The following is a 14504-nucleotide window of genomic DNA, read 5'->3' as shown; positions in this document are numbered from 1 at the left end:
TAAACTGTTAACAAGGAATATTAGTAGGAAATAGTATATTTTACATGTATTAGAAAAATGTGTAGTTGAGGATGATTTTTTTGATCACTTATAATCAAATAGTCAATTTGGATCCGAAACACCCTCAAAATGCTAAAAGCTTATATTAAAATAACGAACACCCCCTTAGATTTCCTTTCACCGGTCCATGAGTAGGGGATTGATCACATATAATCAAATAGTCATTTTGGATCCCAAACACCCTCAAAACGCTAAAAGCTTATATTAAAATAACAAACACCCCCCTTAGATTTCATTTCATTAATCATAGCCTTTGAGAGTTTGGTTGTGAATATACCTGGCAAAATGGGTTTAGCGGGTTGGGTTAAAATGGGTTTGGTTCATGACAGTCATTTAAAAAAATGTTATTTTGGTTTAGATCCAAATAGAGTGATAAAAATAGGTTTGGGTCAGAATGAGCTATGACAATAATAGATTCGGGTTAGAATGGTCTATGACATTTGCATTATTAAAATTGTGAGATCAGTTAACAGTTTCAAATTACTAATTGTCTGTTATTTTCTTATTTTTGTTTTAACTGGTTATTACTTTAACTTTTTCGGTTATTCGTTTTAGTCAGTTTGGTTAATGCAATACAGAATTGGGCCTTGTATGTTTTGTAGACAAAACCTAACAAGAAACAAGTTTATAATCCTTCACAACATTATTTATTTATTTGCAGATTATAATGCACATAACCAACTGGAAAAACAACATTATCCAAGAAACCAAGTTATACATCAAGTTGCTATCACACACAAACTACAACCAACACATAATAAAAACACGTTGCGACTCATATAATTTATTAACCATAAACCGTTAACTCCGAATCACGAACTCAGGACCCGTAATTACCATCATTCGCAGCACGTTTTCAACGATGCTTGTTGCTAAGTTTGCCGAACTAATCGAGCCCGAGTTCTTGTATGCAGCATTATGGACCCCGAGTGCAGCCCTTCCCGACGGGTCAAGATTGTTTGACCAAGAAGCGTCCCACTCGATTGCTTTTGCAGTGCTGCAAGCCACACTTGCTCCACCCGGGACAGTCAACTTAGCCGAATTCTACAAAAAGGAAAATGGATAAGACATTTAAAAACTCGAGTTACTCGATTCATCGCACAATAGTGCTCGAAACTTGCCTGAGGGAAAAACCGCTCGAATATCATTCGGTAATAGTAAGGTTGATGTTTTGAAGGTTTAATTGATGTAAGATTTAAAAGTAGGATTTAGTTCAACTGAGATAATACTTACAGTTTGAAAGTTTAATTCGTCTTAGTTGAGTGTAGTTGAGTGTTTGTAGAGTGTGGAGCTTGATGTCGTATTTATAGAGACTGAAGCAAGCATGCTCCCTTTCAGACAACAGTTTTTAGCTTGCTTTACAGCTGTAGATGTAAAAGCAAGTAACGTAAGTAGTAAAAAAACAAAAAGGACAAAAGTCAAACAAAAGATTCTGACATGAGTTGGTTTCTGAAAAGGTTGAGATAAGACTTATTAAGAATATGAAAGACTTATTATAGAGACTGAAGTAAGCATGCTTCCTTTCAGACAACAATGTTTAGCTTGCTTTACAGCTGTAGAGGTAAAAGCAAGTAACGTAAGTAGTAAAAAAAAAACAAAAAGGACAAAAGTCAAACAAAAGATTCTGACATGAGTTGGTTTCTGAAAAGGCTGAGATATGTTAAAAGATATTTTCTATCTAAAGACTTATTAAGAATATGAAAGAGGTCATTGGATTATAACTTGAAGTTGGATTCTAACTAAACCATTTGGTATTTGATAGGGGTAATACTTGACTGTTTCATAAAAAAAAACTTCTCTATTTGTAAGTTATTGTTTTAGTAATAAAAACAATATTGTTAATGATAATTTTATTATTATGAACCCACTTTTATGATTCAGTTATGGTTATGTGTGTGTAAATAACCAAAATAACTGAACTGACATTAATAAACAAAATCCCTTTTATTCCAATTAAAACATGTTAAACAATAAACAAAACTGTAACAATATTTACCAAAACTTAAACTGGGGATGGCGACGAACAAAGGGGCAAAACTCATCGGAGCTCCGATTAGGAAGAACCGGGCCATCAGATAGGTCTTGAAACTCGGGATCAACCCGAGGAGACAAAAACCCTATGAGGAGATTAAGAATATAAATCCCAATCGCATAAGAATATAAATCCCAACCGCGTACAAACCACATAAAACCCTTGCAAGTAGAGCACGCGCGCAGTGTAGATGATCGAGATCACGCAGAAGACGATCCAACGGTAGAGCAAGAATGGAGTTGACTTCTCCAGCAGGTGTTGGTAGCGTTGTGAGATAACAAAGGCCCAACGTTGGACGGCGGTTGCGGGTGTGTCGCTTGAATGTAGGGCGCCGGACGACGTTGCAGCGTCTGTGGTGGGAGTAGCGGTGGTGCTGATATGAATTCCTGAAACAACAGAGCCAATAAGCCCTTGTTGATATAAATTCTTGAAACAACAGAGAGCATTTAATTATATGTTTTACCTTCACAAACGCTGATCAAATTTCGCAAACGTACGATTCAACATTGAGTATCATATATGCTTCAAGTAAATATCAAAATATACCAGGCTTGAAACAATGGACCTCACGCGGTCTGAAGTATCCCGAACTGTGCTCTCTATCGTCTGCATGGCCAGATTAGTTTTATTATGATGAATCGTACACAAACATAAGAAGCATGTGATTCTAAATCAAAAGGTACATGGTTACCAGTCTTATTATCTGATGTGATCGAGAACGGGTATCATTCAATGCTGTTTCACCAACTTGTCTTTGAGCTGCAAAGCATAAAAGAACAAATAAGCTATAATCATAGTTCAATAAGAATATCAGGAATTAGTGATATTTATCTCTGACAGAACTTTTAAATAGCCGCTGCATATCAAAGTCTTAAAAAAAAAACCACAGAGATCTGATATTCAAATTATTTTAGTTTTTTTTTCAAATATATTATATAATCCCTTTTATTCCAATTAAAACATGTTAAACAATAAACAAGTCTGTAGTTTAAAATGAATTTGTAGATGTGATTTTACTATTTTAAAACAAAAAATACTTTAAAATAAGCTTAAAAGGCTTTGAAAATCTAGTCCAACCATCAATCTGGTTCACCGGTTTAACAACCAGCACAGAACCGACTGGCCCAAATGGAGGCGGTTCAAGAGTACTTGACTGGTCTGCTTGTGTAACTGATAAGAATATTACTGGCGGAAATCAGCACCTTCGAAATTCGGAATGCTAGAACAAATTTATAACTTTGAGCAATTTACAACTCAGGACCAAGTTTTCAACTTACACACTATCCAGACGGTGGCAGACACCATTGAAGAACAAATTATAAAAATAACATAGAATAGAGGCTTTAGACTCACAGGATCCAACCCTCGTGACTCGATACTAACCAGATTTAGAGTCTTCCATTCATAAGTAAGACAACCTGTGGCCCCTTCCTCGGAAACATCAAGTAACAGCTTCTTCCATGAGTAACATACTCTGGGCAAATAACACTGGATTCCTGCATATTCCCACACAAAAAGCCCAAAGCTATTATTTCCATTTTATGCAAGAACTTGAGCAGGCAAAGACAGTATTACGATAAACATAAGACTGTAATAGCAATATCAGCATCTCAATTGCATTTTTTTCATCATCATCGTGAGACTATACTAACAGATATATATATTTTATATGAACAATTTTATCTAAAACCTCCAAACAATTATCTTTTTACCCTGATAATGAAATCTATTATAATCTTGAACCACCCATTCCTAATTTCATAAAATGGACCAAAATACACCACATACTACGAGACCCATATCATAAAATGTTTGAATTTAACAAAAAGTACACATATTTAATCAGTAACATTAGATCTATAACAAACATAATCAGCTACAAACATACCAGATCTGTAACAAACATAATCAGTAACATAAGCATGTAAATCAGCTACAAACATACCAGATCTGTAAAAAACATAATCAGCTACAAACATACCAGATCCGGGCTGTCAATATTCATCAAAAATCCTCAAAAAATGACGGTAGATCTGAGAAAAATTTCAGCAGAAAAAATTACCTGGCTCGACGGTGGTAAGGTAAATCTAAGTCGATGGTATCTCCACCGCTCCATCTTCATCTATAGCAGAATAAACAAAACAACCTCTAAGTCGACGGTGGTACGATAGATCTAAGAAAACATTTGGCCAAAAAAAGTACCTGGATCTTTTTTCCATCGGAGAAAGAAACCCTAAAAGAAGTTGAACCCAGTAGTTCTGATGTCGAAATCGCCGGAGAAAGAAGGATGGGGGCGGATGTGAATGAAATGAATTTAGGGTTTAGATTGAGCGAAAGAAAGTATATATTGGATCCATTTGAGTAAAACGGGTCAAAGAGATCCGGTTAGGATGCTCCGCGTGTTGAAGGATTTTTCAACACCTTTATGCTTTAAAGGTTGTATAATGTGCTTAAAATGGTTGTACAATGGCAAATGACCATTCTTGCCCTTCATATATGCTTATTATAGTAGTATAGATATAGAAAAAGTATATCGTACATTACGGCTTAACGTACTTCACGTACAACAACATGCGTGATTTGTTCTATAACATGCGTGATTAATGTTTTCAATATGCGTGATTATTGTGTTTCAACATGCGTGATTTTGGATTTTTGAGTTATAATGTGCGTGATTTTAAAATGAACGTGCGTAATTACCTGCCGTACGTGATGTACGTTAAGCCGTAATGTACGTTAACCTTCCTATATATATATATATATGTATGTATGTATGTATGTATGTATGTATGTATTTTTTGTTAAAGATAATTCTAAAATGACTAAAGTACCATCATGTGCAATGCATATGTTATATTTAACTGAAAATTATAACCTGGTTAGGGTCAAAGGACGTAGAGTATAATAAGTTTTCCAAATAAAGGAACGTGACAATAATTATTAAAGTTAAATGCCATCCATTGCAACCCACTACAAACATAAAGGATCAAAAGTGTAATTTACCCAAAATTCAAAAAAACATAAGAAAAAAACCATCTGTAACAATAGTTCAACAAAATCCATAACAAATAGTTTCAACAAAAGCCATAACAATAATTCAACAAAATCCTATCTAAAAAATATCCATAACAATAAGTTCAACAAAATCCTATTAGAACATTCCGTACTTCACTCCCGTGTTCTTAACCCATAGCTCGCAACTCTGCGGCTTCAGTCGCAACCACACTTTTCTAATATCAGCACTTTTACCAAAAAGCAAAAGGGTCGTTTGATGTGTTCACTACAAGAAACAAGCACTTTTAGCGGCGACACGTGTCGCCGCTAAAAGTCTTTTTTGTCGCCGCTGTTGCCTTTTAGCGACGACATATCATCGCTGAAGGGTCGCCGCTATAGATCGGCCGCTATTGGTCACCTGTTGTCGCTAAAAAGGGTGTGTCGTCGCTATTGCCTTTTAGCGGCGACATTTGTGACTTTTAGGGGCGACATATGTCGCCACTAAAAGTAAAAAAAAAAAAGGAAAAAAAATAATTTACTGCTATTTACATTGTTACCCACATACAATTACATACACATTTTTTAAGTTTTTCCTAAACATACATGGACCTAAACGTTCATAAGTATACAAAAAATTAAACAGTAATTCACATTCAAACAACCAAAAATTACATAGCAGTTGTGGTGGGGATGACAAACATTTGTAGTTTGACATTGTATGAGTTAAACTACAATTTGATTCGCAGACCTGTTATGTATCGAAAAGCACCCGCCGCAACTTAACTTGTTGGAAGATGGTAGTTTCTGGCCTCTCTTCATTGAGTGTACCCAGATATAGATTACCTGCAAAAGAATAAAAGGAGGATACGAGTACACTAAAGTTTCGGCTGCAAACGCAGCGGTTAACTGTTGTGTTTACGGCCTGTTCGCAGCCGTTATACGTCCATAAACACAGTCGTTTAACATCTGCGAACTGTCCGTAAACGTAGCTGATAACCGCTGCGTTTGCAGCCGTTAAACCGCTGCGTTTATGGACCGTTCGCAGCCGTTATGCATCTAAATCATTAATTTTTTTCATTGATTTGTAATTGACAGTAATAAATCATATACAGTTTCCATCCAAAACTAAATTGAACTATTTTTTACTCAATTGTTAAAGTAAATGCATTATTTTCTTTAAATGACTGATTTCGTTATGACCCGTTAGCCTGTTACCCTGCCTGACCCGACCCGCTCATCATATACAGCCATAGACCATCATAAACTTTCTTCGGTTTCCGAAAAACCAACACGTTGGAAAAGAAAGATATAAACAAAATCAGAGGTCCGGCTTACCTTGGTTCATCAAACGTGGTCAAAGGTGAACCCATTATTAGGAACAGCTCCTGCTTCGAGTAAGGCATTAAACACAGAAGTTTGCCACCTATTTAAACGGGCCGGACGAGTTACGATACTGTTTTCTACTCACTCGTAAGCCATCTCTACAAGCTACAGCACCCATATCCCATTCAATACCTGCATTATTGTAGAAGTAGTCATCGGCCCTCGAGTAAAACCCATATCCAGTTGCGAGCGTACCTGCAGTAATAAGACTTGATTTAGTAAATAATCATTAGAAACAGTTGTAAAATGACAAAAAAAAAAAAAAAAACCATACAGATAATAATATACTTATTTAGAATATTTCTAAAACAGCACTTCATGGCCTACCCAAAGAAATCCCAGTAAGCTTTGGTCGAAACCTCTAAATGAAAACTTTTTGAAAGTTTAAGCCTTTTGGTGAGTGAATATAATGATGGTTACCCCTGATAAAAATTAGAGGAAACTTTGTTTTTAAAGCCCGAGCTTTGCTCGTAGATAGTTTCTCAAGCTCGACCTGGCTCGTTTAATAGTTATTGATTAATTTATATTGATTATAATTATTATTTTAAATATAACTTAGTTATTTTTCCATAATGTTATAAATAGTGTTTACTATTATTATTATTATTATTATTATTATTATTATTTAAATATACTTAAAATATTAATTTAGAATTATATATATTATGATCTCGTTTAGGCTCGCGAGCCGGCTTGAGCTCGATACGCGAAACTTGCCGAGTTTGTTTTTAGGCTCGAGCTCCTTTAAGCCCAACTCATTTCGAGCCGAGCTCGGCTCATTTGCACCCCTACTCTAAAGCATGTTTTTTTTTCAAAAACTAGATTGCAAAATGAAACATAACATTTTGGACAGAAAGAGAATACTGACCCCAATGCTTGTTACAATCCAAACAATAACCTTCAACAAATAACTCACACATAGCGCCACCACCGATCGACAAAACCAACAATCAATATAAACATATTAAATCAAGAAATCACATTTACAACATTTTTAAAAGGACAAAACATCTATCATGTAAATCTCAAATGCATTTTGCATCGAAAGTTATGCTCCAACAGTTTTCCAAATTAAACATCTATGCTGTTCATCTCACATCATCATCTATAATTAATATTCCAAAGTCCAAAACTTTTTAGTAAATTCTAATTTCATACATACATAGCTAACAGACTGTCTAATATTACAAGTTACACATACCATTAAAAAGTTATTAAACTAAAAACTTTATGACATACCACAACCTAGTTCCCAGAACCAATTTTAAGGACTGATTAAAAAAATTAACAACTATTACCAACATCCCCAAACAAACCCTAATAGTTCAAAACTATCTAACAAACAACCCTAGTAGCCAAACAGAGGGGAAATGAGACATGTATGAGTTGAAAATTATCAACATAACATAAAATGAAAATTGTTACCGATTTCGAGATGGTGATTAGGGGTTTTTTGTCCCGAGCAGACGTGGTTAGGGCTTGTTCGACGGTGGCTGGGGTTCAAATCCGAGCAGGTTGTTCCAGTGGTCTTCAACGGTGGCCGGAGTTCAATTCGGAGCCGGTTGTTCGCGTGATTCTGATGTGAAAAGAAGGTGAAAGGGGGAAAGAGATTGAGGGCGTGTGGATGAGTATTGAGAAGTGAAAAAGGTAAAGTCAGGTGAAAGAGGGAAAAGATATGGGAGGGAAAATGTCTCGCTTATTTTTTTAGTGTACAATAAAAGCTAAGCCATTGGATCTATTTCAGTTTGACGGCCAGATTTAATAACTCGATGTACACACGGATCCTGGTCCCAGGTCGCCGCTAAAGGGCTCTGTTGCCACTAAAAGTGTCGCCTCTAATGCTCAAGTTTCTTGTAGTGGTTGCATCTGATTCTTCCCAAACCAAGTATCCATTAATGAAACAAAAGCATGTGGTACCATATACCATGCATATATAGGGTGCAAACAAAAAGATCACAAATCAATTAAACAGGGTAACTACGTGGGCCTGTGCTCACCCTTCATCCAACATGAATCCACCACTAAGGAAACAAAGAAAGTAAAACGGATGATAACACTATTTATGACTGTTATTTTTACCTAACTATTGTAACTCTAAATGACTGGGTGTGAGATGTTTTGGGGGACATCTTAAGAAGAGCTGGGATTTCTGCTAAGAAAGAGGCCCCTGTGAATTTCCTCACGGACCCTATGGAAGGGAGATCTACTCTGCGACCAGCGGATCTGCTCGTCTTTGGCTGGGCTGGGGGGGAACATGCTTGTGTAGACCTCACGGGGGTTTCCCCTTTTGTTGGTTTAAGGGAAAACGGGTTTGTAGCTGGACTAGCAGCAAGAAAGGCAGAATCAAAGAAAGTGGATAAGCACGCTAAAGCCTGCGCAGAGAACCAACATGTCTTTATCCCTTTTGCCTTTGATACTTTTGGCTCCCTAGCGCCAGAAGCCATCAACTTCTTGACGAGGGTTCAACAGGTTATCCACAGCAATTGTTCGACCCCAAGGGGGCAGGGGTTTGTGTTCGGGAGGTTGGGGTTTGCAATTCAGAAAGGGTTGGCGGCGCAGCTTGTTGCCCGTCTACCTTCTGTTTTGATGTAACTTAACAAGTTTTCTCGTTATATTAATCAAATTAATACGACCTTTAAAAAAAAGAAGAAATGTAAGAGTTAAACTGAAAAGGTTTATCGATGCATTCTAAATAGTTTATCGTTTAATAACGTATAAGTATTAACATATACTATTATGATATTATATATATATATATATATATATGGAACCCATTAAGTCTAACCATTTTTTGAATCGATATCCACCGTTGGATCATGCTGAGATGAAATCTCAGCCGTTTAAACTCCTAAAAATAACCGCTCCCATGGCGGTTTAGAGCGGTTGTTTGCGGTTTTCTCAAGTAGGTGGTACCTCCACCTTTTCCTGCACATTATCTCCACAACTTTAGTGGTTACTTTCTAAATTTCCCGCTTATTATTATACTTTTGTTCCCACCCAGCCCATTAACTCCCATTTTTGAAAAAAAAAACTGTTTTTGAGATGATATTGGCCGTCCATTGCAGTTATTTTTCGGTGGTTATCTTCTTATTTTATGGCCCGCTATCTCCAAACCAGTTCCCGGCGGTTATTTGATGGTTTTTTTGCCATCCCCACTCTCACGTGATTCCAGGGCATTGGTTTCTCCTCCCCATAAAACTCCCTCTATGTTCAATCACAATTCTAAGTCCAGAGAAACCCTCGATTCCTTCAACCACCGACCGTGCCCTCTACATCTGTTTGAGCCTAGCCCCACCGCCATAGCGCCACCGTCTGCCCCACCAAACCAGGTAATGGCGAACATAGCCGCTGTTCAAAAAAAAGGTAATGGCAAACATGGTGATGTGTCATCTTTGTCTTTATCACCTCCCATTTTCAATTTCTGTTTTGCAGAGTCACTACTACCAGTGCTGCTCACCTTAATTTGTTTGCTTTTGATCATCTGAAGGCTCTAATCGTTTATGGTTTAAGCGTTTTGATTTAAAGATGGTTAATGTGATGGATCATTTGAGTAACTCATGAATCAAATGGGTTTAAGCAATTCGAAAAGGTGAATCTTCTGGTCTTGGAATCGTAGGTTGAAATCCATTTGCCAAAATCAGATTTGATTATTTGAAGCATATCCAATGTAATTGAAAATGAGTATTGATATATAACAAATTTCTGATACAGATTAATGCACTTATGTTATTTATGTTTAATTATAATATAATTTGTTTTTATTGATTGTTTTGCTGGAGCAAAGTTGACCTAACTTATTTCATGTGCTTTCGACTCAATTATAATCGGTGAGAACTGCCTTGAATTGAAATCCCCTGCTTATACACTTGTGTTTCTTCTTAGTGGTCGGTTGCCATGGCAAGGGATTCAGGTTGCATTTCATCTTTGAATATTTTTTTATTGTTTGTTTTGTAATAATTTGTTTTGTATATTTTTGGTATACTTACATACCAATTTAATTGTTGTAGGGATACAGATAAAGTATTTCAAGGAATATAAAGAATACATATCATCATACAATGGAAAGATAGTATAAAGACTTCGCTCACATCTTCCTAGTGGTTCGAGCATAATCATAAAGAGGCTTCCAGCCTGTGAGTTAAGCTATATATGTTTTATTTAATTTTAATTAGCTGAGTTTCTTTTATATACGCTGTTAATGTATATAATCTTTTTAAAGGTTATGTAGTTTCCTTATATATACATTACAACACTGTGGGCAATGTAATAACATTGCTGAAATCTAAGATTATATGGTGTTTTTTGTATATGCATTATGCACTGTGGACTAGTCGAAGGTTTTTTTTTTTTTTTTTTTTGTGTGTGTTCATATTAAAGGTTTATTGACAGTGAGCAAGACCTTAAATATGTTTTTGATTTTTATTTGGTATTATTAATTTTAGTTATTTTCTAATATTTTCCTTATTTACAAGTCCCTGTTCAGAACTCATGGGTAGATGCAACTCTTTCAAGAGAGTGCAAACTTTTGGAACCTCTATAAAGAAACAGGTACGTATAGATTATAATAATTCACTACTTAGAAGTAAGAACTCTAACCATGTCACTTTGTGTAAGTTTTTGACAGCTCACCATGGCGGCCACCAACCCCCTGATTACTATGCAAGAGGCACTCACATACAGATTTGATTGAGGTGAAGTGAGATACTATTATTGTTTCTTTGCTTTATGGACATAAAGTTGTTTTTATGGTATATATGATCATGATCCTATATATTTCAAATTTGTCAGTTAATCTCAATCTTCCATTTCATTGTTGTGAATTTTGAATTTGGGTTTGTGTTAACAGATTTATGCAGTTGGAAGAATTAATTGTTTTAGAGTTCATTTTATACGGAGAAAAGTAAGAAAAGTAAGAAAAGAAGGTCCAATAGCTTAGTTTTTGATCTTATTGATAATCATAAGACCTGTTAGAATTGTTTGTTCGTTCTTATTGTTATTGAGCAGACCATTATAGCTATCATTGTTGATATGCAGTTACTTCAAGTGAGCCAACATGAAATCTTGCAAGAATCAACACGTGTGATAGGGCAACAAATGAAGAAGGTATATAATAGCACATAATTTATTATTAGTTTTTGAGATTTAGTATAATATCTATACGTGTGTGTGGTTAAGTTTAATGTGAGATATGGTGGCTTGGGTCTTACGCAACTTGAAACAATGGTAGCTAATTTCATGAAACTTCTGTGTTGTCGAGAAATTTACATGTATGCTTTAATGATGATCGAATCTTTTAGGGCACTTGCATATAAAGGATTCTTGTCAGCTGCCACATTCCCGATTTCAGTTTGTATAGTACATGTCATCTCAAGTTATTGGCTTACTGTATGATATGTTAATGTGTATTGTGTCATGTGCCATTACCAATTTTTGACATGTTACCTAGCCCCCTTGACCCGCCCATCTTGCTACCTGTCATAAAAAATGACGCAAAGTCTATACTTAAGATACCATTTGCCATTTATCATGTTATGTTGATATCATTGACCAAGTCAATCATAGATTATACCAATCTAATCTTTTCTTATTTGGTTATGTGGTGTTAGAGCTATGGAGTGTTTGTGGAGAATGTCTTTCTAGTGGAAGCGAGTGCGTCCCCTTATTACAATGAAATCAAATAGCTCTCAAATAAAGTTCTTCTATGGTGTGGTAAGACTTAGTAAAGTAAATTATGCTTAGTTTGAAATGCTTAAGGATTGTCATTGTTCATTTTGATTTTTTAGCATATAGGTGTGCGGCGTTCGAATCTTTTTAAGCCCTTGCACAAAGGATTCTTGCCGGTTGTGTGCACACTCCAGGTTTAGTATATATGGTAGACATCATCTTCAGTTAAAGTAACTAGCTTATTCTGTGATATGTTAATGTGTTAATAAGAGTTGGGGAGATTATAGCTTCAAGATAAGGTGTGAATAATATGTGTTAAACTTAGCAATCGGCTTTTATGCTTTGCGATTTGAATTCAACTTCATAATTACTGGGATGCTTATGAGTAAAGTGAGTGATGTTTTACATTTTATATCCAGCATTGTTTGTTGTTAATATCCTATGAACTCCATTGTTTTAATATGCTTCTATGGTATCCTATCTAAATACCAGGTTCTTATGATGAAGAAATTGTGGCTTTTTTGCAATGTGCTTTGTTACTGCCATCACAGATACTTTAAATAGAACTTACGAACATCTCAATAATCCGCTAAAAAACAATGTGTCTGATGGATACAATATTGAGTTTTAGTGATGGATACAGTAGCTAATTATGCGTATATTGGTTTTTGCAGCCATGTGAATATATTAAAACTGTTTTTGTGCCAAAAAAGGGTCATATTCATGTAGTTATTAAATGGCCGGCTGCCCAAGGAATAGTCCATGTGGTATGTAGGTTCCCTCAATCTTATAGACATTATATTATACTGTCATCTTTACCTTATTAAATTACCTACAATTGTGTATAAAACCAACTTGGTTGCAAATTTGGTAGTGACAAACAATGATCCAATTTTGTGAGCCATTATTAATATAATTAATATTTTGTTAATGGGGAAATTAGGTAATTATAGCTTGAAAAGTTTCTATCAAATGATACTTTGAAATAGCATCTCTCAATACATATATTGGAACCGTTGAATATGGATTTTAGTCTTTTACTGAGAAATTTGAAACATAACTTTGATGTTTTGCTACTATTTGCTTTGATGCCAGCTCTTGGTTGTAATGGCTGGTTTTTACAAAGGATGGTCTCAACAGGAAGGGGGTAAGTCTTTTACTTAGGTTATTTTTGTATGGAGTAATAACTTGGTCACTTTCTACATTGAATTGTTTATCAGGTGGGATAACGGGTCAGAATGGGTTTATTTTTAATTAAAACCCTTTTGGTTCGGGTGAGATCGGGTTTTGGCAAAACTGGGTACGGGTCGAAAGAGTCCGGTTTAAAAAAATAAACATCAATTTGGTTTGGGTAAGACCCATCCTTTTTCATACTTTTCAAATATGCCTATTAATAACCGTCATAAGTCACATATACTTTTCTGTTCATACTCAAGAGGAATAACAAGAGACTAAGAGATTGGGAGATGGTGCAAGTCGGGACATAACAAAGTCTCTGAATAAAGGCTGATAGATTATTTGATTTTGAAACAGCTAAATTTTTATCATTTTTATCAATGTTATTTCTTATAACAGTTATGTCCTCCTGAAGGTGAAAAAGACTGGTGTACTACCATATTTGAGAATCAGTGGACCCGGATTTAGTTTGTAATTGGCCTTTTATCTTCTCTTCCACTGGGGTGGCATAATAGGCAGGCCGGGCATGTCGGGTAACCGGTCATAATAGGTTTTTGATCAATATGGGTCGACCGCCAAACGCTATTGTTTCATTTTGTGAATCTTATAATTATTGGTTGGGTAAATATATGATTACAAAGCCATATTATTACAATAATAATTTGAATTTTTTAAACACATTTTGGTTGTTATTTAGCTTACATTATTGATACTTGGCATTGTCATTAAACCTTTAATATACCTGTGCGTCGGACGGGTATTAAACTTCGACTAAGTTATTACATTGGTTTGTCATGTTGTTTAATTTTGTGTACACTTAATATAGGTTAGCTTTGTTTGTCACGCTTTACGTATTATTTCTTTGTGTTCATAGGTTCATTCACCTTGATGGTATATAATTAATGCAATAACGTAACCCGTCCACCGGACGGGCATTAAACTAGTTTCTATTATATATACTTTTAGGCTTCTAAGAAACTAAATTAAAGTAGTACTATTAAGTTCTTAGAAAGAAGAAAAATGTTAGAAGACGAGACGAGCGAAAGGAAACAGTCTTGAAAACAAGGGCGCTCACTATTTGATTTCAAATAGATTAAACAAAAAACCAAACCGATACAAATTTTGGTTTTCGATCTAAACCCAGTTGGGTTTTTTTGTTTTAAAAATATGAAACCTAATAAACCGAATAAACCTT

The 14504-nt window shown here is 35.4% G+C and overlaps 1 protein-coding gene and 1 long non-coding RNA gene across 22 annotated transcripts; one reads left to right on the top strand and one right to left on the bottom strand.

Moving 5' to 3' along the window:
- Positions 1–686: 686 nt before the first annotated feature.
- On the bottom strand, positions 687–8301 carry LOC110911754. 4 transcript variants are annotated; one of them, XR_004882234.1, is made up of 11 exons: positions 7895–8301; positions 5835–6664; positions 4295–4350; positions 4155–4214; positions 3476–3588; positions 2784–2851; positions 2556–2698; positions 2057–2478; positions 1498–1613; positions 1294–1424; positions 687–1104 (listed from the first exon to the last, which is right to left on the bottom strand). It is a non-coding gene; the product is annotated as an uncharacterized LOC110911754 (long non-coding RNA). The 4 variants fall into 4 exon arrangements; XR_004882235.1 differs by lacking the exon at positions 1498–1613 and having other exon boundaries at positions 5835–5929; positions 6422–6664; positions 7895–8148; XR_004882233.1 differs by lacking the exon at positions 1498–1613 and having other exon boundaries at positions 7895–8154.
- A 1181-nt stretch (positions 8302–9482) lies between these two features.
- On the top strand, positions 9483–13982 carry LOC110911752. Of its 18 annotated transcripts, none has more exons than XR_004882222.1 (12): positions 9483–9798; positions 9902–10379; positions 10477–10602; positions 10942–11017; positions 11084–11160; positions 11316–11378; positions 11504–11572; positions 12076–12178; positions 12253–12341; positions 12808–12900; positions 13229–13280; positions 13709–13770. XR_004882222.1 is itself a non-coding variant. In XM_022156382.2 (8 exons), exons 4-8 carry the CDS (start codon positions 12137–12139, stop codon positions 13775–13777), a joined length of 315 nt encoding a protein of 104 aa, XP_022012074.1. In that variant the 5' UTR covers positions 11025–11160; positions 11316–11378; positions 11504–11572; positions 12076–12136; the 3' UTR covers positions 13778–13982. The 18 variants fall into 18 exon arrangements, 1 of the variants encoding a protein (XP_022012074.1); XR_004882221.1 differs by having other exon boundaries at positions 9483–10058; positions 10254–10379; XR_004882223.1 differs by having other exon boundaries at positions 9483–10379; positions 10953–11017; positions 11094–11160.
- Positions 13983–14504: the final 522 nt, after the last annotated feature.

The sequence above is a fragment of the Helianthus annuus genome, chromosome 15, assembly GCF_002127325.2.
Source record: "Helianthus annuus cultivar XRQ/B chromosome 15, HanXRQr2.0-SUNRISE, whole genome shotgun sequence".
Lineage (NCBI taxonomy): Eukaryota > Viridiplantae > Streptophyta > Magnoliopsida > Asterales > Asteraceae > Helianthus > Helianthus annuus.
This window is presented reverse-complemented; position numbering and strand designations above follow the sequence as displayed.

What these genes read in the sequence shown, in the direction of transcription:
- LOC110911752 (XM_022156382.2), top strand. Translation starts at nt 12,137, where the DNA reads ATGAAATCAAATAGCTCTCAAATAAAGTTCTTCTATGGTGTG. An exon ending in CGGTTGTGTGCACACTCCAG is followed by an intron (nt 12,328 to 12,807) that starts GTTTAGTATATA and finishes TGGTTTTTGCAG; the next exon opens with CCATGTGAATATATTAAAAC. An exon ending in CCCAAGGAATAGTCCATGTG is followed by an intron (nt 12,901 to 13,228) that starts GTATGTAGGTTC and finishes CTTTGATGCCAG; the next exon opens with CTCTTGGTTGTAATGGCTGG.